Source organism: Apis florea, unplaced genomic scaffold (assembly GCF_048593485.1).
Source record: "Apis florea isolate Af1SG1 unplaced genomic scaffold, ASM4859348v1 contig_3203_pilon, whole genome shotgun sequence".
In the NCBI taxonomy this organism is placed as follows: Eukaryota; Metazoa; Arthropoda; class Insecta; order Hymenoptera; family Apidae; genus Apis; species Apis florea.
In genome coordinates, this window is record NW_028256723.1 from 6,424,975 (window position 1) to 6,450,049 (window position 25,075).

The following is a 25,075-nucleotide window of genomic DNA, read 5'->3' on the forward strand; positions in this document are numbered from 1 at the left end:
ATATTACCTATGTATATAGTTCTTGTTGCATCATCATGTGTAAACTGTTTATTTCTATTCAGTTTCCTACAAAAAGTTTAATTTTTTTCCATTTAGTATTTATCATTAAAAGATAAATAAATAAATAAATAAATAATTGGTGGGAAGTATTTAAATTTTCGTTATTGATTCATCTATTAATTTATCTATCTCTTAATATCCAAATTATGTGATAAATTCCTTGAGTGTATGGATAATTGTTATTTTATTCTTAATTTTAAATTAATTTTAACTCGATAGTGGTACAAATAATTTTTACGTTATTTATGTCATTATGATTCTCAACCGTCTAATTATTTATGTAATAATTTCTAATAATTATTTTGAATAATGTTGTGAAAATTTGGCAGAGATTGTTTGTCAAGAAATTATTAACAAAAATGTTTCATGAAAATAATTTAGAGATTAAATCAGATTAATTTCAATCAGGTTTAAACGTTGTAAACAATTGACAGTGGCTAAATTAAGAAAATTAGGTTAAGCCCAATGCAAATCGATTAACAGTTAAACGAATTTTTATTTAATTTTGATTTGAGAATGAAATTAAACTTAAAATTAACATAAGATAATTGATGTCGAACAAAAATTTGTTTAATTTCTGGTTTTATGATTTATATTATAGATTAGATTAATAACCTAACCTACTAAACTTAACCTAAACTCGAACCATTTTCGATAATAACTTTCTAAATAATAAATGACCACCATTTATTAAATAATAAATACAACACTATTCTATGATAACCTTGACACATGTTAAAAAATCATTAAAATGAGAGACTGATATCTTTCTGTAAATATTTACCTTGCATTGTACTTCATGCTGTACAATATACCATAGACTTACACAAGTTATCGAATTGCGCACTCTCTACGCTCTGCTGACACAAAAACAACCGTATTTCGTTCACAACAATTACAATTTAGTCACAAGTTGTTCCCAGAACGGGAATAAACCCGAGTAACCTCTTCCTCTACGATCATCTCTTCTTTATTCCCGATATGCGCGATGAAGACGTACGAGTTACAAAGAAATCCATATTTGCATTTGAAAGGCTGGTTGCACACGTTTGAAATCCGTTCAGAAAAGCGGAAATAATCGGTAGGATCGTGGAACTCGCCTCTCTGCGAGGAATTTTAATTAGTCGTTCCTATGTATCTCGCGATTCGATTATCGATCCCAGCGCGAGTGACGCGAGTCACGTAAGCGGCCGTCGATAAATTTCACGAAACGCCACGTCGTCGAATAAGTTTGCAAGCTGGGAATCGACGTGTCGTCGTGCACGGACAAAAGCTCTAGTGTGTCTCTTCTACGAGGTTTCTACGCTCTTGCTATCGTGTACCGTAAATAAACAGTGTGTTGGAGATTCGTTTAAGAAGGATCGTTGATGGAATGCCTGCAACGAAGAAGAGTCAATTTACGCTCGATATACATTTTCGAAGAGACCGCACACGATTAATGATATTATAGCGAGCGATAATATCGAGCGAAAATATTGACAATAATGTTTTAAACATTGTTTTAATATATAATATTTTTAATCTTGCTCGATATTCGAGATGACCAATAATATTTTCAATTCTTTACAGATAGTGGCAATATTGTTGATCGTATGGGAGCAATTCGTGCGACGTTTATATTATACGATTATACTGTTATTATTAACAAGAATCCTACGAGATTATTATCGAATAAATTCTTGTCGAACCGTGTTCGTTTTAATCGTTACTCGATTATTTGAATAAAGTTTTATCCCAAGTATTATTAAACATAATAATAATGGAAAAAATATATTGTTGAACATATAAGGACGATTTATGCGATATTTTATCTTTACAATTACTTTTACAAGAGAAATTCGAATAATTGAATTGGTAATATAATAAAAACTCGTTGCAATTAGTTGAATATTAATTACGATTTGCTTTCGACCAATGCGTATCGCTCCGGTTTATTTTCTAATTAAATCGTAGCCTCCATATCTCGTTCCGTACATCGATACTGTTCAATCGAACGAAAATTGAAACACGTGTACGATTGCGATCGCTACGAATATCGTTAAATTAACGAACCAAGTCACGGGTATGCGCGTAAGCTAACCTAAAAGGATACAGATGTTCACCGATGTTGACGTCAAAAATTGACGAATATTATCGAAGGGACGAATATTGTATAGAAATTTCATTAACATAATTTCAATAAATAATCGGGCCACGAGTAATTTGTGAAAATGAAAATCAAACATTCAACACCGTTGAACTGTTGTCAAGTTGGCGTAAGACGAAGTTAACTCGATATCACCGTACAAAAGGAACAACCACTTCATGATTTCATGCTCGCTCGCTTACCGATGTATCATCAACGTTAACAGCCTCGTTCCATCACGTCGAGTTTAATGGTTTAATAACTGAAATTGAAAAGTCGAGCACTATCGGTAACGAAACGAGACACACGGTCGATAATTATAACCTTTGTTTCACAAAATTATTTTCCAAAGGTAAATAACGCAACTATTAACGCCATATTATCTAACAATCGGATCTTTTTTCTTTCTCGTTGTTCACTTTAATTAACCAGGTAATTCTCGCGACCGATCACCAAATAAGCGAACAGCAAACAGACGGTAGCCGACGGCACTCGTGAAAATTAATCCTATGCACGAGGTAAAGTGGGCAGCCCGTGTACAAAGGATATCCATAACTCTGTCGATAATTTTCGGATTCCTGATTAATTGCGGGCGCCCCCACGGTGCACAACGACACACGCGAGCCCGACTACACACGGTTTACTCTTGTTGACACTTTTGCACGCGATAAATCACGCGAGTCACGAGAAGTTGCGAGAACCAGTTGCTACCGATCCCCGCCGTTCGATACCCCCCCCTTTGAGGGGGAAAAAAGCCACCATAGTTTTGCGCCTTTCACGTTCCCTGCCGCGTTTGCGTTTTATAGAATTCAAGAGTGGCTTTGTAAATATTTCAAAAGTTCGAAACCTGAGTGCGCGCAAAAATTAACGAATTCCTTTGAAACGAGTTTGCGAGGTTATGTTTTTTTTTTTTTTTTTTTGGACAGAGAGAAAGAGAGAGGGGAGAGGAATTCGTCTACCAGAGAAGAAAATTCGTTTATCGAAACATCTGTAAAATCGAAAGAGAGCAAGTTCGAATAAAAGGCGAATATAACGCCTTTTGTGGATCGAATTATCGTATCTCGAATGAAACTTTGCGAAACGAGAAGATCTTCGTGATAATTCATTTCACAAAGCGATACTTTCAACTTCATTGTACGATTAATACGAAATGGGAAATAACAGATTTTTACCCTCTCGATATTTTATCCAATTTGCTCGTAATTTCACGTTCTGTGGAAACGTGACCGTGGACGTGATTTATTTAAACGCGACCCCCTCGCCACGCGACAGGCGGCGTCATTCGATCCAGTTTAAGAGATTTTAATTCCTGCCGGTTCTGTTTCCCGTGAAGCCGCTTAATGAACACGCTCCGCGCGATAAATCAGGTTTGTCACGTGTAATTTTTACGAATTATCCGCTATACTTTTTCAAAATATAATTTTACATTTAATCCATCGAAAATAATTCAAATTTTATTTAGATCATTTTACCGATAGTGTCAATTGTCCGATTTGATTCTGATATTTGGTCGTTTGTTTACAACGCATGATCATAAAGAACGATTATCAGAATTCTAAGCGGATAATTATTGCTAGTCATTTCCTCTTTACGTCACAATATCGTCGTCAGATACACATAAATTAATAACTAGATTGTTTAAATTCGAACTAGATAAAAACGATCTGCCTCGATACTCGTAACGTAGGTAATTAAATTTCTCACGTTTTGCAGCATTACACCGATCGAATATCATCTCTTCTTTTTCAAGAAACGAGGATACTCGATGGGAAAATAGACGTGGTTGCGTGTACGTACCAGTGGCGGCGAATCGCGTAGTGGACACGTGGTAACAGCGGCGATGGAACACTATTCCGAAACACCTGCGCGCACGTTGCTCCGCACAAACGAATCGCGACGAGGATGCAACACACTGGATATCTCTCGACACTGTACCGCCGCACAGTCTCTCTCTCTCCCTGCCTCCCCCGCGGGCCCACCTCCTCTTTCACGACGAGCGACGTTCGCGTGGCGGCGGTTCATCAGCTCCGCCGGTTCATCACCCAACGGTTCACTTTTCGCCGGAAGTGGCTATGTGGATCACGAAAACGCGCGCCTCCAGAACCGCTCTCGTGGGGGAGGGCCCGATACCGCGAGTAGGGGGAGTGCGAGGGACCACCGCCTGCTGCGACCACGGTGGGGGGGAGAAGAGATCACCGGAGAACCTTAGAAGCGGAGGAAAAGGACCGTGGAGGAGAGAAAACGTTGTAGGGAAATGGGATAGACGGTTAGAGAGAGAGAGAGAGAAGAGAAAGAAAAAGAAAGAAAGAGAGAGAAAGAGAGAGAAGCGAGACACGCGGCAAGCGGGAAAGGACGAAAAGGGAACGAGATGTTTGGGGGGTGGGTGGAGTGAGGAAGAAGGATAATAGTCGCGGAGGGAGACAGGTACGAAGACGGAAAGGAGGCGAGAGAGACAGGAAGATAGAGCGAGGAGGGGGAAGCAGAATAGAGAGAGAGAAAGAGAAGGAAACAGAAATGACGGAACACGGATGCCGGGTCCGGCGGAGAAGTCGTGGGCACGATCGCCGTCACAACACTAGCGGTCTGGTGGTACACTCTTCCGATGCTACGTACACACACGCTCCTCTCCGCCGTTCTCTCTCCATCTCGTTCTCTCTTCTCGATCGAGTGGCCCTGTGCGCGCTCGCCTTCCTCCCGCTCTCCTATGCTATATACATATACACACGAGACTCTCTCGACTTCTATCCACGTATACGCGTACGTGTATACACACAATCTATATATATATATATATATACACATACGTACGATACACGGGATTACGCGTGACTACTACGCGGCTCTCGATCTCGCCTCTCTTTTCCGCCTCCTCTTTGCCTCGGTTATGCGTTAAACGGAGAGGACTCGGAGGTTCCCTCCTACCTTGGACGGGCGCAAAAGCACGGACCGAGAACCGAGACAGGGCAATCTACTAGGTAAGACTAGTTCCTCCGCCCAAGCCGTGGACCCGTTTTCCGTCGATCGCTCTCTCCCTCTCTTGTTTCTGCTCTTTCTCTCCTGCTCTCTCTCGCCCTCCTCTCCGCTCCTCCCCGTCTCCCTCGCCACCTCCTTCTTATCCGTTGCTCTTTTTTATCCTTCGCGTCTTTTGTCCATTTCTTTCTCCCTCTTCGTCCTACCTCGCTCTACCTCGCGCCATATATACCCGCCTCTCCCGCCACTCTTTGCCTCTCTCCTTCTTTCGCGTCTTTCGCCTTCTCGCGATCTCCTTGCGCCCGAGGAATCCGTCTTCCTTTATTTCTTGCCGCTCCTTCGACACGACTCTATCCGCTCGCTTCCCTTTCTCCCTTGCCTCCCCCTTCCAAGCTTTTGCCCTTTACCTTCGGGCGCCACTTCGATTCTTATCTTCCCTCCTCCCTGCTCCTCGTGCAACTTTGTTCGTCAAATTATATTTCTCGCCTTCCTCCCGAATATCTTTCGCTCTCGCTTCTCGGTTTTTTTTGTTCTTTCTTCCTTCCTTCCTTCCTTCCTTCCTTCGTCTCCTTGCCTACGCACACACATACACGTACATCCTTCACACGTTGGAAACCGTATAGGCACCAGACTCTCTCCTTCTCTTCGACCGTCGACAGTCCCTCCTTTTCGAATTTCGTCCCCGTTTGTTTTTGCCCGTAAATTCGCTCGTTGCTCGTTAGTCGTGTTGCGTGCGCATAAATCTCCTTCGTGTCGCGAATCTCCTCTCTTTTTCCCGCGCTCGTCTTTATTCGAGTGCTCGTATACATAGCAGAAGGCGCGCATGCACGCCGTCCGGATCTACCACGCGCGAATAAATATGCTTCGAACTTCGATACTCCCGTCAACCGCGATAAGTATATGTGTATATATACTCTCTCTCTCTCTCTCTCTCTCTCTCGAGATCATGTCTGTTCTCTTCCTTCGACGAGTTCATAAATAATATTTCAGATCTGTATCGATCCCTTTCCCTCCGAACGAACGAAATTTTCCTCGGCGTTATCCATTTAAATGCATGAGATTTCTCGTCGAATTTGACGTTTTCGATGCTCTCGATGAATTCTTTTCTCATCGTAATATTTCTTGAATCGAAATTTTCTCTCGAAGAAGAACTCGAGAATGGAGTTCTTTTCGAGACCGTTGCTTAAATTTCGCGTGTACATCGAAACGGAAAACAGGCGAATTCACATTGAAAGGAGTAGAATTTTTATTCACGATTTTTGTATGAGTAAGAGGTAGACGACGCTCGTTTACGAAAATTTCAATCTAACTTGTGTGTTTCGCTGATCATTCAAATAGGTTGATAATTATAATATATTAGATCGTTCATAGCGAGCGACGTCTGGTTTCGATCTCGGCCGATGTTCGATTTTATTTTAACCGTTTTTCCGAGGAGTATTACGCGATATATTTAAGGAACAAATTTGTTGCGAACAAAATTTGACGAACAAATAACTTTTTCAACGAATATTCGAGGCAAAGGTATTACGTCTTTAATTACTCGGGCGAGGAATATTGCGTCGTCAATTTATGAAAATTCCCTTTTACTTCCCCGAGCTCTGTCCACTCTTGCTCTTTGCGCGTCGAATCTATTAGAGGGGATTTACCTCGCGTCGAGGATTTACCGCGCTCCTTTCGAGAAAAACTTTGCCTCGGAGTGGAAGAAGAGGGAAGAAGTCGGCAAAGTCTTGCCAAGATTCTTCTTGGGAAAGAAAGGTGCCCGTTCTTCAACTTTTATCTTCTTTCAACCTTCTAAACGTGATGATGAAACTTGGGCGAAACTTGCGGAAAGAATGCAAGAATTGCGTCGACAATTTCCCGAGTCTATCTTTTTCGACATCGAATTTTTTAATTACCCTTCATGATATTAATTATTCGCCTGGTGAAAACTTTGGTGGTGGATGAAATAAGAGTGAAATATCGTAATAATCGAAGAAGAAAAAAATAATGAGTGAACTAGTAAACGTAACGTACGAAAACGATAATCGTCGAGTGTATCACGTTATGACCCATGCTCCGCGTGTACAAATAAGTGTCCATTTTATACGATATATTATTACGATCATATTTGAGAGAGAAAGAAAGAAAAACTTATCTACTTTACAAAAATATACGCCGTATTTACATAGCGTATTATCTCGATGCATAGATTAATCTAAGCCAATTAATTACACTTTTCTTTTTTCCCCGCTCGTTTCTCTCAAGGACTAAGTAACATTTCTTTTCTCTCTCTCTCTCTCTCTCTCTCTCTCTCTCTCCTCTCTCTCTCTTCCTCTCGCCTACAACAGTAATCTTCCATCCTCAATTTCCATCGTCCTGGAAAACTTTTCTTCCTTCTGACCGTTTCCAAGATTTATCTCCGCTTCACAAATTTCCCACCTCTTTCCCTCCCCCTCTCCTCTTCCTTTTCGCCCCCTCTCCTTCTTTTCCTCGCGGCCCCAATCTTTTGCGCCCCGCCAAGTCGTCGCGAACAGCCAATGTTTCGAACTCTCTTATCTCAACTAACTCTTTTAAAAAACGTTTCGCCCAAGGAGATATTTATATGGCGGTTTTTACGAACCCTTCCCAGTTACGTTAAACGGAGCGTAACCAGGTGGCGCGGTATGACGAAGGAGCGTGGAAAATCGTGGATTTCCAAATGGGAGGAGGGGAGAGGGGAGGGGTACGATGTAAATCGAGAGGTCGCTTCGAAGTGCATCGTTGCGATATATGGAATGTCGATTGTACGAGGATCAGAAGACGGCTTACGGCCCCTCTCGTCCGAATATCCGCGAGAGAAAAAAAATGAGGTGTACGGAGCGGACATTGTTGTTTAAAAAAAAAGAAAAATATATCGAAATTTTTCTCCCATATTCGATCGAAATGAAAACACTTTTCCAGGAATATGTTGCAAATTAATTTACGGTAAGAAAAAAAAATTTGAAAAATACGTAAATTATTGCCTAGGCTATCATATGAAGATATCTCGAACTGTTGAAAATGAAAAAAGCCCTGTCCTTAACAATAATAATACAAAGAAATTTATGTTGCCTTTTATTTTCCTTTGAAGATATTTCTTTCATAAAAAAATGATCTCGGGGACAAAATCAATTAGAGGAAAAATCTTTTATTACTTTTTATTTACTTGTTTTATTTTATATATTTATACACATTTAAGCAGAAACTAAAAGAAAACGTTGTGTAAATATACGTTTATAATGATAAAATGTAGGATAGCAACATGCAAGTTGTAATTTTAAGCAATTATTCGTATTTTTGCCTGGATATTTGAGGGAAAAGTTGGTTGAAAAGTTTATCCAATTTCGCGAGAATTTTCGTAGGATGAAAGGGTATAAAATTAAGTTCTATGAAGAGAAGGTAAAGGAGATCGGGACGTTACAAATGCGATCAGTGATTTGGGAAAGGAGAGGAGATGTTTTCTATTTAGTTACACGGACCGATTGATACCGTGTTTGGGGGGAGGGGGGAGAAAGGGGATGGCGGATACGACTTTTCTCGGAATCGGGCTAATGGAAGGGGCTTAACGTTATTTACTTATTGAAAGAAAGGAGGGAAGTATACGAAAAAAAGGTTACTCTCGATCGGCGAGAAAAAACACGTTGAACGAAACTAGAGAACCAACGATTCAACGTTATTTTCAACTCTTGCTAAAATTTATTCGTTTTGAGAATCGCTTGTAAAATTATTTACCAAAGTGAAAATTTAAAAAAATTTTAACTCAACTCAATTAAATAGAGTTTAGTAGCTCTTTTAAATACAAATAACGAGTGTATAATTAAAAAATTATAGAAAATCTAACCCTCTGTTGCAAGATTCTTAACTTGATAAAATATTGATGCACTTGAAATTAAAAAAAAAAAAATTATTTTAAAAAAAATTTTAACTCAACATTAAATAGAAACTTTTTTAAATACAAATAACGAGTGTATAATTAAAAAATTAATCCAAGATTTTCAAGTTGCAATGCATATTGAAATTAAAAAAAAAAAAAAGAAAAAGAAAAAGGAAAAAAATTTGTTTAACGAAAATTTCTCCGTTCCCTCGAATAATAATAAAATATAATAATAAAATAAGAATAAAAATTAAAACCTCTTGTTGCAAGATTCTCGAGTTACTACGCATATTGAAAAAAGAAAAAGAAGAAGAAAACAGTTTCTTTAACGAAAATTTCTCCGTTCCCTCGAATAATAAAAAAATTATTCAAAAAAGAAAAACGATCCAAAAAACTCGCGCTTCGATTCCACTCATCGAGATCATCGTTAATAACGCGCGAAAGATGTTTCGAACGACGGATGGATAACGACAGAGTAACGCGTGGGCCGGCCATCCGTGGATTTTAGAGTCGATACGACCTTCGCCGTGTGGCGGCAGCTGTGCAACATCGACTGGAGCACCACCATGGCTCGCTTATTATGGGCACTTCGAATCGCATCGAGCGCGTTAACGACGATCGAATACGCGACGGTTACATCGAGAACGAGAATGTCCTCAATCTTTCGAATCTTTCTCGAAGTTTGGCGAGGCCTGAGAGGCGATCTGGGCGATCTGATTCGATTTGAAACTTTCGTTCGAGAAAGGTAGGGAGATATATTTTGGAACTCGATTTTTTGAGATGCATCTGCAAAAAATCTAAAAAAGTATATCGTTTCATCTTGTTCATCTTTTCCCCGTGTTATATGAATTAAATTATAATGGATTTGTGAAATCGATTAAATTAAATCTAAAAGTTCAGGTAAAAATTCAATTGTTCATTTAAATCACGAAAATAACGAATAAACACGATTAATTTTCCTTTTTTTTTTTTTTTTTTTTTTTTTTATAAGAAATGTGTCTAAATGAAAAGAAAAAAGTAAATTAATTATTTATATCCAGGTTTCGAAACTTTCGAGTGACAAGAGTAGAAAAAAGAAGAAAAAAAAAATGTCAAAAATTCGCGGAAGAGAATCTCGAAAGAGATTCCCATTATTTCATTTCTAAAAATTTTACCTAGAAACGATCGACTTTCCTTTTCTCGTTCGGAACGCGGCGAGGCGAAGAAAGAAGAAAGAGAAGAGAGAGAGAGAGAGAGAGAGAGAACCGCGTAAATTAATTAACGGCTGTAATCGCAACGGATAACAGCGAAATAACAGGCGCGAAGGACCACCCACCGCAGCTTGTCCGCTCCCCGGATGGATGGACAAAACGCAACGAGTTTCAAGATTCGTTCGATCGCGTATGACAAACGATCGGCCATAACGTCGAATTAACTTTCAACCGGTCCGGTTCCACGTTTGATTGAGTCTAGCGGACCGTATCCGCTAGGATGCATTAACTCTCCCCACCCGTGAACGTTCCTGCGCCGACCGATCGACTGTGAAACCCACTTGCGAGTGGGTAACGCGATCCGTTTGGCTGTCGAAAAAAAATTTCTTTTTCCTTTCCACTTAGGCTACGCGTCGCAAGTCGAGCTTTTCGCAAGGAGAATTCGAAATAATTCGAAACGGATGTACACGAGGTGTTTCTTTGCCAACGAATTCTATTCTATTCTATTCTGTGAAAAATCAGTTATTGTTAACACATTACCGACGGGAAACGAGAATTCTCGTTTCATTGAAATATACGTTACCGACGGGAAACGAACATTCTCGTGAAAGTTTTATAAAAGTGTCTCATCGTTAACGTGTCAAGATTATCGAATAAAGTGGAATACGAGAATGGTATACATTAATAATTTAATTTAATTTTGTTCGTGTAAAATTGTTTTCCAGCCACGTGTCAATATCTGAGTTTTATTAAGGAGCTTCGAAATAATTCGAAACGAATATACACGTGTTTCTTTGCCAACGAATATTCTACTCTGTGAAATATCAGATTGTCAAGATTATCGATTGAAGTAAAATTTTTTCCCATCCAGGACATTCGTCGCATCAATCCAAGCCGAGCTTTTTCAAGGAGTTTCGAAATAATTCGAAACATATACATAGAATATTTTTTCTCGAATATTCCATTTTGTGAGGAATAATCTATCTTTCTACGAGAATGGTACATATTGGCAATTTGATTTAACTTAATTTAATTTTGTTCGTATTTCGATCTCTTTTTTACCAAATTATTTTTACGTCGCGTAAAATATACGAATTTAGCTGAAAAATTTTTAGTTAAAATTCCTTCACAAAAAATAAATATTTATGTCATGGATAGTTATTAAAAGCACATATGAAGTATCATGGATCTATAATTTTAGCATCAATTATATTAAAATAAGGGAGATATTACGATTAATAATAATTTATAAGATATTATTTAAATATATCAATAATTTTTTGGTTGTTTATTTGATGTTTCAATTTTGAGATTAATATGTTTGTGCCAATATCATGATATATAATCAATTATTCCTATTTTCTTCATATAAGATGAACAATTATAAGAGCAATAACTTTTTTAAAATTCAGATTGTTACTTAATAACAATTTCTCATGGATTAAGATCATTCGGATTATTATTTTTTTTAGTAAATATAATTTATTACAAATAAACAAATAGACGTACGATAAATTTTATTTATTGTGATTCATCAAATATAAAATGTTTATCAAATATAGAATCACCAATTATCGTTAAAAAAATCGATAATAACCGTTTAAAAATTTAGAACTTTATATTTCTCGTTCTCCTTAAGATCCAAATCGAGTTCAAGTTCGATTTCGAACGGATATAAAAATATTAATTAAATATAAGTTGACGTTAATTTAAAATTTTGTACACTCAGATTTCAAAAACGAAACGAAAGATCGAACGATTTTAATCGCCGTAAGAATATCACGAGTCAAATTCCCGATTTTTCGCAAATTCATTGATAAAATTCAATTATCACGAAATTTTGAAATCGAACGAGTACATTGCAGTACATTTGCAATTCGATCGAGTGATATTTTAATACGATATTAAGTAACACACATTTACGATCAATTTATTATTCTACAACGACATTTATTATCCTACAAAAATACCTGGCGTTCCCATTTTTCTTCTTACATAATAATATTAGACGAGATTCACTCGTGTCATAATTTCACGTACACCGATAAAATTCGATTAGGAGAAATCTTTCAATTCGCACGTTCTTTTATTTTTAATCATTACACAAGCGATAAACTCGAGAATTTATACATATATATCTTAAAGTTTCTGTTAAGACGTCTGTTTAATTACGTCGAAAAAAGAAAAAGGAAAAACAAAAAAAGAACTGGAATAATATCCTCTCCAACATTGCATTTCCTCCAACTGGACGCGACTGGAATTCGAAGACGATGCGAGCGATTCAATACGACGACGATTATATAAGTAACTAATAAAAAAAACCTAGAGAGATTCCCTAGAGAGTTAATTCCAGGCAACATTTTCCTCTGCAAAAACTTTGTTAACGAGTCGATAAAAAAAAAAAGGAAAAAAAAAATATCCATTCAATCGTCGTACGATGTTCCCACGTTTAACGTTTGCACGGATGCAACAGGCGTCTCTCTCTCTCTCTCTTCCTTTTCTTTCGATCCTTTTCCTTTATTCTCATCCCGTGCGTAACTAAAGAAAAAAAAAAAAAAAAAAAAAAGAAGAAAAAGAAACGAAAGTCGATCACGGAGTTCCCTCTGTGAACGAAGTTTGAAAAGAGATACATACCGAGCGAAGAGAGAGAAGAGAGGGGGGAAAGGTGAGGCGAGGGTAATTCATCGATCGGTGTAAAGTGGCTCGTAAATAGAGACGCGAGAATTTTTCGCAAGCTCGTCAAATACGTTCCGTCTATCGATTGTCGGAGAGCGATCCATGGCTTTAATCTGCTGTTAAAGCGGCTAAGCGATCCCCTCTTTCCCTCTCTCCTCTGTAATGGCAAATAACCGGTGGAGGGAACAGGTAGATGTGGTAAAAGGGAGGCGTGAAAAACCAGCTTCCAGCTCGTCGTTGCATCACTTACACGAGATCATTCACAACGCTTTTTCGAATAACGAACGAAACGAAGTCTTAATCATTTATCGATCATTTATTTTTCATTATATATTCGCGTGCGAATGCAATTAATAATTATATATATATATTGCAAGAAGAAACGTTCAGAGTGATATTTGGAAAATGAATTATTTGATAATACGGAGTGGATAAACGATAACGTTCCACTTCGTTTCATTTCGATAAATCGTTTCTTCTCTGATTTTTTCGAAATTCGTATCGAGTTAGTTAAATTCGTGATTCAATCGAATTTCTATTTTCAAGTTTCGCGTCAAAAAATGTGACAAGTTTATTTATAAATACCAAATATCATAAAAATTTAATCACGAGAGAAGAAAGTTGGTCGGTTTGACTGGCAATTATAAAAAAGAAAGGGGATCGTTGTTTTGAAAAAATATCGAGTAACGGTAAACTGTTCTAGAAAATCTTTGATATCGTAATGATTGAATAATAAATCGTTCAAAAATGATTTTCCAGGCAAAGAAGGATGATCGTCACTCTTAATTATCTCCTATTGATCCCCGACACGCCACATAAATGCCAATTATCCTATCAGAGATTTATCGAACCATTCCTATTTTACTTTGTTCGCTCAACGTGACAACGTGTCTCGCTGCCATTTTCGTTTCGATCCGTTGGTTAGGCAGTGAGCTGTGTCGATAATCGTTTTAGTCGATTCAGTAAGTAGCCTGCGACTCGAAGTACTCGAAGGGCATTGCTATATAATCCTCGGTATGCACGGAAGATTTTAACATAGATAGTTTTCACTAGCGCTTCGAAACCGGTGTGATGAATCGTGATTTCATGAATTACATTGTTGCCAAACTTTCGCGTAATCGAATCTTGGTACGATCCTTTGACACTTGAGATAACCTCTTTTTCTATTGAACTTTCTTCCAACTTTTCTTTCTTTTTTAATCCGTCATTTTATTCACATACGATTCATTTATATACGGTTATATTCATATTTGGAACGTATGTATTTTGCGTATGTAGTAGTGTAATTAATAACGTATGCAAAAATAACATTTATTTCTTATTCGATGGAAAAACTATTGGAAAACGTTTCATCGGCCAATAATTATTTTTAATATTTTTAATACTGATTCTCTCTCTCTCTCTCTCTCTCTCTCTCTCTCTCTCTCTCTCTCTCTCTCTCTCTCTTCTCTATTCGTCTATACGTGTATCGTCGTCCATTCAAGCATTAGGAATGACGAATTATTCGAAATGCAACATTAATGTTATAGAAAGTGCGGATCGTCGTCTCTATTTTGAAATAAAGTGAAAAAGCGAAATCGAACGGAGGAGACACGCCAATTAAATTCCATCGCGATTTATCTCCGCCAATTATCCCCGCATTCCGCGCTGCCTTTTCGCGATATGGGATTCTCTCATCGTCGTCACCTTCACGATCTTCCTTTTTTCTTCCTTCCTTTCTTTCTTTCTCTCTTCTTTTCTTTCTGTTTATCTTCCTTCCTTTCTTTCTTTCTTTCTTTCTTTCTTCTTCCTCTTTTTTTTCTTTCTTTCTCTCTTTCTCTCATTTTTCTTTCTTTCTGTCTATCTTTCTTCTTTTTACTTTCGTTTTCAAACGATATTGCACGCGAGAAAATTCTTTTCTATGGTTCGATATAATAAATTGAAGAGATAGAGGGGAACAAAGAGTGATATTCAATTTTTGTTTAATACAAGTTTATCGTAGTGAGTTCGATTTTATCAAAAGTGCAACGATAAATAAGAGGTTGGAAAAGTTACTTTTCGAAGGAGGAGAGAATATCTATTACGTCTGGAAAAATGTTAGAGAACTAGGATCGAACGAAGAAATTTTCCTCTTGGAATAGATATCGGCAATTTGTGCGCGTCTTCTTTTTCCACTCGCGCAACTTACAACCTTAATTATTCCTTGGCCAATAGCCGGTTGTCATCGACGAATCGACGCTACTCGATGCTTTAACCACACGTCTCTGCGGACGCGCCCTCTATTTCTTTCTATCTCACTTTCTTTTTATCGTTGAATTCGTTCGACGACGAGGCGGCTCGAGTTTCAAGAAAAATTTACAATCATCTTTCTTCGATTTAAGGCTTCAATTTTCGAGATTTTTCGAAGTTTGACCAGTTTGAAATCACGAATCAAAATCATTATTAATAAATAATTATGATAATCGCTAATAGTAGTTTTTGATTAATTCGAAGTCGGTTGCAAAATTATCGCGATAAGAAATCGACAACAATTTTTCTCCCAATATAATAGAAATTAATTTTAATCCCGTACACGATTGAAAATTCGTTAACTTCGGGATTAATTCGAGCTCGTAATTTTTCCTCATCGGATTTCGATTCGATATTATACAAAATGATAGAAACAGCAAATTATTTCCTTTTTCCAAATTAATTTTTTTTTACAATTCGATGCGAATTTCACGCAAAAACGACGATAGGTAAAACAATTACTGTTGCACACGATGTATACGTGTGATTAAAGAGAGAAGGAAAAGGAGCTTACTCGAACGTGGCCAAAAAGTGGACTGAATTTGACCCATCAGGTTCGATCCTGGGACTGATTGAATCCATATTTGGATCGATTCGAGCGTAACACAACTGCGGGAAGAATTTGTCGATATATACCGGGTGACCCTGCTGTACCCTTCACACTCGATTAACAAATTTATCCGTCAAATATTTTGGCTGTGTTGTTCATATCGTTCCTCGAATCATTTTTCATTCTTTCTGCCGACTCGTAATTGAAATGTAATTGTTCGTCGTAAAAAATTACATTTTACGAATTTACCTCTTCCTGTAATCATCGTTTTCGCGTGTTGTACAACGAAAGAAACTTGAAAAATTTATTCGTATAATTTTTTCGAACGGAATAATATTCGGAGAACTAAAAATTTATTATTCGTGTAATTTTTAAGAAAAGAAATCGAACGATGCAATATTTGTTTAAGAAAGAAAATTTATCATCGAATATTTATTCGAGGAGAGGAACGTAAAATTTAACTCGAATTCGAAGTCGGGATTTGTTTATATTTGTTTAATTTATTAATTTCGCGAAATATTTATTCACCGTAAAAAAAATTTCGACGTTTTCGAATTTAACATCGAAGTTTTATTTCTCGTAATAATATCATTTGTAAATCGATCATCCTCTTCAATCTTTTTATCTTAGGGTGTGATTTATAAACAGTACATATATAAAATTATAGCCAGAGTATATAAACAATGTGTGAAACAGAGGTTGTGGCTTATATATAGCTGAAATAAAAATAAAATTGATAAAAAATTTCCACGTATATTTGGACTGTTTATTTCGAAAATGATGCAAGTCCATTTTTTTATTGTTTTGAAAAAATTAGAGGTTGGCACATTGGTCGATTCAAAAATATAAATTAATTATGTAATTCGATTATATAAATTTCTTTAACAACTAAAATAATATATATTTACGGGCTGTAAATGGGCTTACATCATTTTCGCAATTAATGAATTGTAAAAATCATTTAATTTTTCAATTATGAAAAATTAAACATCGATTAAAATATATTTTGCATTGATCCAATTTCGTTTATAAATAATAATGAGAAATAAAATAGGGGTAGTATTCTATTTTGAACGAATAATTATATTTATATATCGTTAAACTCAAGATATCGATATTATTTATTTATGTGGCGATGTTTTGAAATATTCATGAGAATACATAACTGCTCTATATCCTTGTATTTTTCGTATGCGATAGATCTGGCATCGTTGCATAAAGACGCCAGGTCGATTCTTTCAAATTTCAAATCTAACATCTTAAATTCTATGTCTATGGAAATTCGACTTACATCACTTTCACAATCAATCGTCATGCACTTTCTTTTCTTAGTCAATTTTAAATCGAACGAATCATTGGCACTTTTTAAAATATTGAATATTAACTAGTTGTAAATAAAATGTTTACACTTTTCGTTATTATAATTTCCTTATTTCTGTAACTTGCGTAGTTTTGAGATTTTAAGTTTCTGTGATTACAAAAATAATTACAATTATATCGTCCAGTCAAATCCAATCATGATTCGATTTCAGCAAAATATATATATTTTCCTTTTTTCGTTTAGAACCATGCTAAAAGTACCGAAGCAGCCGAAGGAAAAAGTTAAAAAGGATGACAGGCTTTTTGGAGAATGTCATCGATTATCCGCACGAACATCTTGGATCGTGGTGATTAATGATTCAACGGCTGCGATCGATCACCGTCACCAATTACGATCCAATGATGGCAAACTGTGGATGCAACCATCGTGAAGTTGGCCCGCTCTCGAGTGTATCCTATTTTCACGCCATCTATAAATATTACCTTACGTTCGCGCATCACGCGTGCCAATACACTTGTTACACACTTTACGCTTGTACGTATTTTAATCGCTTAGGCGACGCGAGTGTACGAGTTAAAAAAGAAAAAAATACAAAGACTCTTTCTTCTTCCATCACCAAAAAAGAATCGTGCAATAATTAAAAAGAGAGAGAGTAAAAGAAAGAGAGAGAGAGAGAGCTCTAACTCGTCCATTTGGAATTTTCATATCCATGGAACGGTTGCGAAACAGTTGCGAAAAGTTTTCATTGCTCGGCGACGAGGTTGGCGCACTTCAGGGTGTCCACGGAAGAAAGTAGCCTGTCATGAACCGATTCCGAGCACTTCTCACGTTCCAAACGCTTCTGACGTTCCTCGAAATCACGGATAGCTCGAATAATAAGGAGCACGGCAAAAACCTATACCATGGTAGGTAAGTGCATTCGCGGCCTGATCGCCCGTAAATAATATCCGGTGGCGTAACATCGCAGAGACGTGGACGGTGTCGAAACGGCAGTTAGATTCGCTTGCACGGCTGCCACGACTGTTTCGATCCGTTTTCTCGGCCGAGTCTCGGTTCCTTCGAATTGTCAACCATCCGATTTCACGGCTTTCTCCACCATTTTCGACAACAGCTCGCCCGATTCTTCCCGATCTCGTAACCTTTTATCGAGAGGAAACGATGAGAATGATCGTCGAATCGATCCCCGGGGGGAAAGTACTTCCGAACGAACGAATAATTACAATTATGTAAATTATGTCACTTTTCTTTTCTTTCCTTTGGAAACGAATAAATATACTCGTTCGTCCATTTCTATCCATCTTTTTCCTTTTTCCCTGGAAAAGCTTTTACTTTCCAAAAAATTCCTCTTTTCTTTCATTCGCATCCTCAATCTCGATTATTTCATCCAATCGTATCGTACTCGATCCGAGTTTTCCCCCTCCTTTCCCCCTCGAGGATTTTTATTTGACGAAGACCAAGCACCGCAGGGGGATAAGATCGTGTCACTGAAAGCTCTTCCTTTGTCTTTTCGGGGATAAGAGTTCGCCTTTGATTTCGCGATGATTAAAAATGAAGGAGCAGCTCGCCCCTTTGATTTTCTCGAAGATGGTGGGTGATCGGTTTTTCTTTTTTTTTTTTTTTTTTTTTTTTTTTTTTTAACTTTTCAATTGACTCTGAGAACGCAAGGCATTCGTTGGAATGAGGATGTTCAGGTGTACATCAATCGTTGAGAAATTGGCCTGGCCGAGATAAATTATAATACGTTATTAATTCGTTCGGAATTAATGTATCGGAATAATAATTCGAAATCGACCGATTTCGAATCGATGTCGAGAAGAATAAAAGCATTGTTTATCGATCGGTCGGCAATTAAATCAACACGCACAATAATTCAATGATAGAATTATTCGTTCGTTTATCATTTATAATTTGTTGTTTTAGTAGTGGAATTATATATTTCTCGTAGAATTTCGAGAGAATTTTCTACTCGATAACAACTTTTCGTTCCATTCTTTTTTTATTAGAGGATATTAGAGAAGGAAACGTATTATCCCAAGTTTAACTCTTTGTGCTCTCCGCTATTATTTACGCTCGATTTTTCTTAAAATATCGAATAGATTACTAAACTCTTTATAATCTTATGTATCAAATGATTAGATTCTTTTATCTCACTACATTTTAATCCGAGTTTGACAGTCGTGGCGATATAAATATTATTTCCAAAGTTTTCCAAGCATGGAATGAAATTAGTTCAAATGAAGATGAGTTTGATTTTTCGTTATTGAATTAACGAAATTATTTCTATCTAATAAATTCGACAAACTTTCTTTCCTTATACGTAGAATATTAAAATACAAAAGTTTTATTAATTCGTGCGTGAAATCAGTTAGCTATTCAGAAATTCACTGAACGAGAATTCGTTTGGAATTGTTGATTCGAACGAAAAAACATTAAAAGTACGAGAAGAGAACCGAAAAGCGAAAAAGAAAAAAACCGTCTTCGAATTTTTTTTTCCCCCTATCCTTTTGTCCTCGTCGAATAAGTAGAAATATCGAACGTCCCCCTTAATCGACTTTCCTTCTGCTTTGCCGGCTTTTGCCCGGCGCCCAGATACTCGAGAAACATCCCGGAACCGGAATTCCTGATCCCGAGACGGGTGCACGAGGACGGGACGTTCTACTCGTACGAGCTGCCGAATTTCTACGACCGGCACGAGGTGGGCGAACGTAGGAAGAGATCGATCGAGGATGGGGGAAAGCAGTCGGCCACGGACAATATCGACAAATTGCACCTGGTGCTCCCGTTCAACGGGATCGAGCACCACGTCGAGCTCACCCCGTACCACGAGTTCATCTCGCCCGAGATGGTGATCGAGACGAGGGGCGCGGGGCTTCGCACGGACCTGGACAAAGCGTTGCGATTCAAGAGGGCGCCCGACCAGCAGTGCCACTACAGGGGCTTCGTGAGAGGCCATGACACCTCCAGGGCTGCTATCTCGCTCTGTGACGGTGTGGTTCGTAACATTTGTATACATTTTTTACGACTTTACGATTTTTCTTTATTGATTTTTCGTTTTGTCCATTTTTTTTTTTTTTTTTTTTTGAATCAACTGTATCTCGTAATCAATGGTATTACTTTACGTTTGATATCTATTTGTTAATCATCTTATCGAATAGAAGGTAAGCCTTTATATATTTTATGCTCGTCAAATTTTTTTTTTTTTTAATTAAAACGTTCTTCCATTACAATCGTATACTCACTTTTTTAAAAATTAATTATATGTCATAATTCGTAATTCGATAATATTTTACGTTTGATATTTATTTGTTAATCATCTTTCGAGTTATATTTTGTGCTCGTCAAATTTTTTTTTTTAATCAAATCGTCCTAGAAAGCATATAATAAGCTGAATATTCATCACAATTGCATTTTTTTAAAATCAGTTTATATGTCATAGTTCGTAATAGTAATACTTTACGTTTAATATTTATTTGTTAATCGTAGTTATATTTTATGCTCGTCAAATTTTATTTTTTAATTAACTCGTTGCCTTTGTTCTTCCATTATGATCATATATACCAATATATGATATACCTCAAGTACTGTGTCACAACACTTTAGTGTTGTTTGATTTCTTTATTAATCGACACTACATTCAGTCGAAATATTTATTTGATCGTTTGAACCGAAGAGGTAGTAACGTTTTGTGGTAATTTTTGTTTTTTCGAATTTTTTATACGTATAAAATTAGCCCTTTCCTAAAAAAAATCCTGGCTACGGCGAATATACACACACATCATGCTAATTTTATAAAATATATTACAGGTACATCGATCGATAAATCAAGTAAAATTCTTTTAATTCATCTTATCGTTAGTGTTCTGCCAAATTTTTAAATTAAATCGTGACGAAGGAATGGTTGAGAATCACTGATATATACAATTGCATTTCTTTTTAAATTAGCTATATCTGATACGATATAGTTTCTAATAGTAATATTTTATGTTTGATATTTATTTTATCGAATATAACCTAAGCTTTTATATTTTATACTCGTCAAATTTTTTTTTTTCTAATAAAATCGTTAGCTTCAATTTTTCCATTACGATATCATATACGTGATCGCAGTTTTTGAAGTAATACGTTCATTAATTCGATGAATGCAGATACAATTTCTTTACGTCTTAATTACGATTACAAATATAATCGTTTTCTTCTTTACCGACAAATTTAAACTGAAACCTCTTTCAATATCCTTTTATCATATATACACGCAACACGGCAAAATGGAGCGATATATCGCGCTATTAGGTTACGACGATCCACCAAAATCTCGAAGGAATTCCGCGCAATTGAACTCTGCAGCGCGATATGATCCTTCTCTTATTACAAGATGCGGATCGATATTAAAGGTATTTGCATTTAGATCGTTCGATCTTCGATTCGAAGTACAAAGATGATTCGACAGTTTCGATCGAAACATTCTCGATTCCGTTTCCGATCCCTTCGAGAATTTCGAGGATTCAAGTTGGAGAATCGAGTCGGCGACACTCGATCTCGACTCGATTCGCATAATTCTCCATGCCTGTACACGAGAGGAAGGAAAATAATATGTGAATTTCACGCACGTTTTGCGAAATTTAGATCGACGTGCTTTATATATGTGTATATAAAGAGATTGTTCCTAATTGTCGTGTTCTTTAAGATAAACGCTACCTCATAAAGTTACACGAGGTTACAAAGAAATCTTGTTAGGAAAACGAGAGGAGCGAATAGATTTAAAATCGTGAATTTCACCGAAACATGACCCCTTCTTTCGTTCGTCAATTCCTTTCGATAAAAAGGAATATCTCGTTTATTTCCAAAACAAAAAACTATTCGAAGATGAGAGAATATATCGAGAGAAAGCTAGGTTTTCCCAGGCGTGTCGTCACGTTTAGAGTAAGTTACTAGATCCAGGTAAACCGATCGGATTGGATCGCGTTATTGAATCGGTAAATTTTCCTCGAATATTCGGGCGTTCGAACATAGCACGCAATTTCGCGTGAATTACACGAGAGGGAGGTAGAGAGCAGTCTGTTTGTACACGCGGCAGGCGTATTTTGAATTACACCGTTGGCTCTGCTCGCGATAAATGTTGCGTAATTGGGGGATTGTAATTTGGGCATGCGCGATGGATGTCACGTTGATGTCACGTTGGTAATGCGCCATCTATCGTGAAACTAATTCGTGAAACTCGATTACACGGATCGAAATTTTCATGAATTGAACTTCGCTCTGTCGAGAAAGAATTTAATAATAAAACGAATCTCGCCTGTTGTAGAGTTAATCGCGAGTGAAAACCGCGTTTTAACGAAAATAAAATAATTTTCGAAAGCAAAATGGATACCTTGTCAACCATTATCGTTCCGATTCTCCGTTAGACGTGCTCGAACAACGTTATACGTTATATTATATCGTGGAATAATTTTGGATTTTTGGGAGCGTGAAAAATTTGGACTTTGTGAAAATTCGAATTTCAAAATACTGGAAGGTCTGGTGTGCAATAAGTGTCGATTAACGAACGATCATGGACGCAGGTCGGTTACGTACAAACTGATCATGGCCGATATTTCATCGAGCCGGCGATCGAGACGGAGCCTAAGGAAGATGGACAGCACGTGCACATTGCCTACAAGCGAGGCCCCACCAAGAAGGACGAACTTCCCAAAAAGAAGCATTGCGGAACCAGCGGTTAGATTATCATAATTCGTTTTCTCTTCACTTTCTTTATATTAACCGGAGAAAATTAATTTTCAAATTTATATATAATAATTGTTTCAACGTATAATAACTATATATTAAAACTTTTATACGTTAAAATTTTAAATCCGCATATATAGGCATATATAAATATAATCCATATTTAAAAAAAAAAAAAAAGAAAATTAATCTTGTTTTACTCGTTTCATCTTTATTTAAATATTTATCGATTTTTTTTCTATTCTATTTCAACATTATACTACATATTTCGTCTTTCTATATATTTATATGTATTTTCTTTTTTATATCCCATACTAAATGCAATGTTAATTTCTTTTTTACACATTCTTTTTTACAAAAATTCTAAATCTCCAATCACAAGCTCAAAATCGGAAATAATTCGATTCAGCTCTTCTTCCATTCGAACCACTCCTCTTGCGACAGAGAGTGAAGGTTGGGGATCGAGGGATGAGAGATAGATTTGAAGGAAAAAAGAAAAGGGAGAAAAATTGGAAAGGGTTTTCGCGTGTTTCCAGACAAGTGGGAGGAGGAGTGGGCGAAGCAGTTGGCCAGGCGGGAGAAGGAGATCATGGAGGAGGGCGAGAGGAAGAAGCGAAAGGAGGGGAAGGATTCCATGCCGTACGGCCATAGCATCCATCGTTACATGGAGATCGCCGTGATCGCGGACAGAAAGTTTCTCGACTTTTACAACAACAGCAATTTCGAGCAGTATCTGTTGACCATTATGAACATAGCCGCCGACTATTATCACGACAAAAGTGTGGGGAATCAGATAGATTTGGTTATCGTTCGAATGATATACTTGGAGAAGGAAAAGGAGGAGGTAATACGAAACTAGTTAGAGAAATTCTTTTTTTTTTTTTTTTTTAATAATATCGATTATCAATTAATTGATCACATACGAATAAATATAACCGTGTTACGGATCTCGATGATCTTGAGAACGTATGCTTTTCAACTTTTTTACAAAATTTAGCTAAATTTACGAAAATATTGACATATTCGCGTGAAGTTGAAGAACAAAAAGAACGTAAAAGATTGGCGTAACAAAAATCGAAGTTAAATTTGAGCTCGAACTTTGCTTTCTGTTAAAATGAAAAAAAAAAGTTTTCGATCGATCATTTTTGAATCGATGTTTCGGACGACGAATCGAATAATTTCTCGGGATCGATTTTTACACCCGCGATCACAAAATGGTTCCTATCCATTTCAAAATGGTTTTCCCGTAGATAGATTTGTCCATTAGTCCCAACGCCGAAGATACATTGGCCAGTTTCGCCGCGTGGGCCGACAAGTTGAACCCCGAGGACACGGATCACCCGAATCACTTCGACATAGGTGTCCTTATCACCAGGTGACCCCTTCCCTTCTTCTCTTCCTCCCCCCCCCCTTTTTTTTGATTTTTTAATCGGAGAGAATCGAGAGAGATTTTTTTCAGATACGACATCTGCGCGGACAACTTGACGAATTGCGATCTGTTGGGCCTCGCTTATCTCGCGACAGCCTGCGACAGAAAGAAGGCAGCCGCCATTTGCGAAGACACAGGCCTGAATCTTGGGATCACGGTTGCCCACGAAGTTGGTCACGTGTACTGTCCATGCACGTCTCTTTATTACACCTTACACCCTTCGCTTCTAACCATTTCAAATCTGTTGATCCGAATTTTTTCGAAAGTTAAATCGACGAAAAAAGTCCCTGAAATTTTTCGCAAGACTTTTTATTTTTGAAAGGCGAGGAATCGAAGTAAAAAAATTTCGAACGAATAAATTATCGAAGTGGCTTCTTTCGTTGATTTTAAAAATCGATATCTCACGGAGTCGACCTTTCGAGAGTCGATGGATCAAAATTCCTCGAACTCGAAGAGGATATTTTTTAATTCGCGGCACGGTATTGTATTCGTGACAATTAGCAGCGAAGGATTTAATAATAATAAAAAAGAAAAGAAGAAAGGATTCTATTCTATAAACGCGAAGATTTCTCTTTGCGTTGTATCTCGTTCAATTTTTTTCCAGCACGAAAGGAGGAAATAATAATTCTCGAATTATGGGCAAATTTCCAGGATGGGCTGTTCTCACGACACGATGGAGATCAGTGGATGCGAGCCCCAGGACAAGGACGAAAGTTACTTCATCATGTCGCCTTTCGTCAATCCGTTCACGCTGAGATGGTCACCCTGTAGCAGAAGATTCATCACCAATCTGATCGAGTAAATAATTTTTCACAAATATTCTCCGATCTTTTTCTTTTTCTTTTTTTTTCGCTCAACGTAATAAATAAATAAATCATTAATAATAGATAATAA

The 25,075-nt window shown here is 37.1% G+C and overlaps 2 protein-coding genes and 1 long non-coding RNA gene across 7 annotated transcripts in view; 1 reads left to right on the top strand and 2 right to left on the bottom strand.

Annotated features, from left to right (window-relative positions):
* LOC100866732 (A disintegrin and metalloproteinase with thrombospondin motifs 7) overlaps positions 1 to 4,746 on the bottom strand; it is a 75,763-nt gene extending 71,017 nt beyond the window's left edge. For 3 of the 4 annotated variants that reach the window (XR_015293057.1, XM_086911326.1, XM_031916603.2), the window contains exon 1: positions 3,983 to 4,746. The gene's annotated coding sequence lies outside the window, so the exon portion shown is untranslated. Of the gene's footprint in view, positions 1 to 844; positions 1,005 to 3,982 lie in introns of those variants that run through there. The other variant, XM_086911325.1, reaches the window with a different exon arrangement.
* Positions 1 to 25,075, top strand: part of LOC100866614 (A disintegrin and metalloproteinase with thrombospondin motifs 12) — a 34,526-nt gene that overhangs the window by 437 nt on the left and 9,014 nt on the right. Inside the window, exons 2-8 of one of the 2 annotated variants that reach the window (XM_086911327.1) lie at positions 17,275 to 17,940; positions 19,621 to 20,023; positions 22,590 to 22,743; positions 23,289 to 23,596; positions 24,003 to 24,127; positions 24,212 to 24,361; positions 24,833 to 24,979. In XM_086911327.1, coding sequence (XP_086767453.1) covers positions 17,834 to 17,940; positions 19,621 to 20,023; positions 22,590 to 22,743; positions 23,289 to 23,596; positions 24,003 to 24,127; positions 24,212 to 24,361; positions 24,833 to 24,979 — 1,394 coding nt within the window. In that variant the 5' untranslated portion in view covers positions 17,275 to 17,833. Of the gene's footprint in view, positions 1 to 17,274; positions 17,941 to 19,620; positions 20,024 to 22,589; positions 22,744 to 23,288; positions 23,597 to 24,002; positions 24,128 to 24,211; positions 24,373 to 24,832; positions 24,980 to 25,075 lie in introns of those variants that run through there. The other variant, XM_086911328.1, reaches the window with a different exon arrangement.
* Positions 16,258 to 17,454, bottom strand: LOC147657191 (uncharacterized). The gene is made up of 2 exons (XR_015293063.1): positions 17,002 to 17,454; positions 16,258 to 16,426 (listed from the first exon to the last, which is right to left on the bottom strand). It is a non-coding gene; the product is annotated as an uncharacterized LOC147657191 (long non-coding RNA).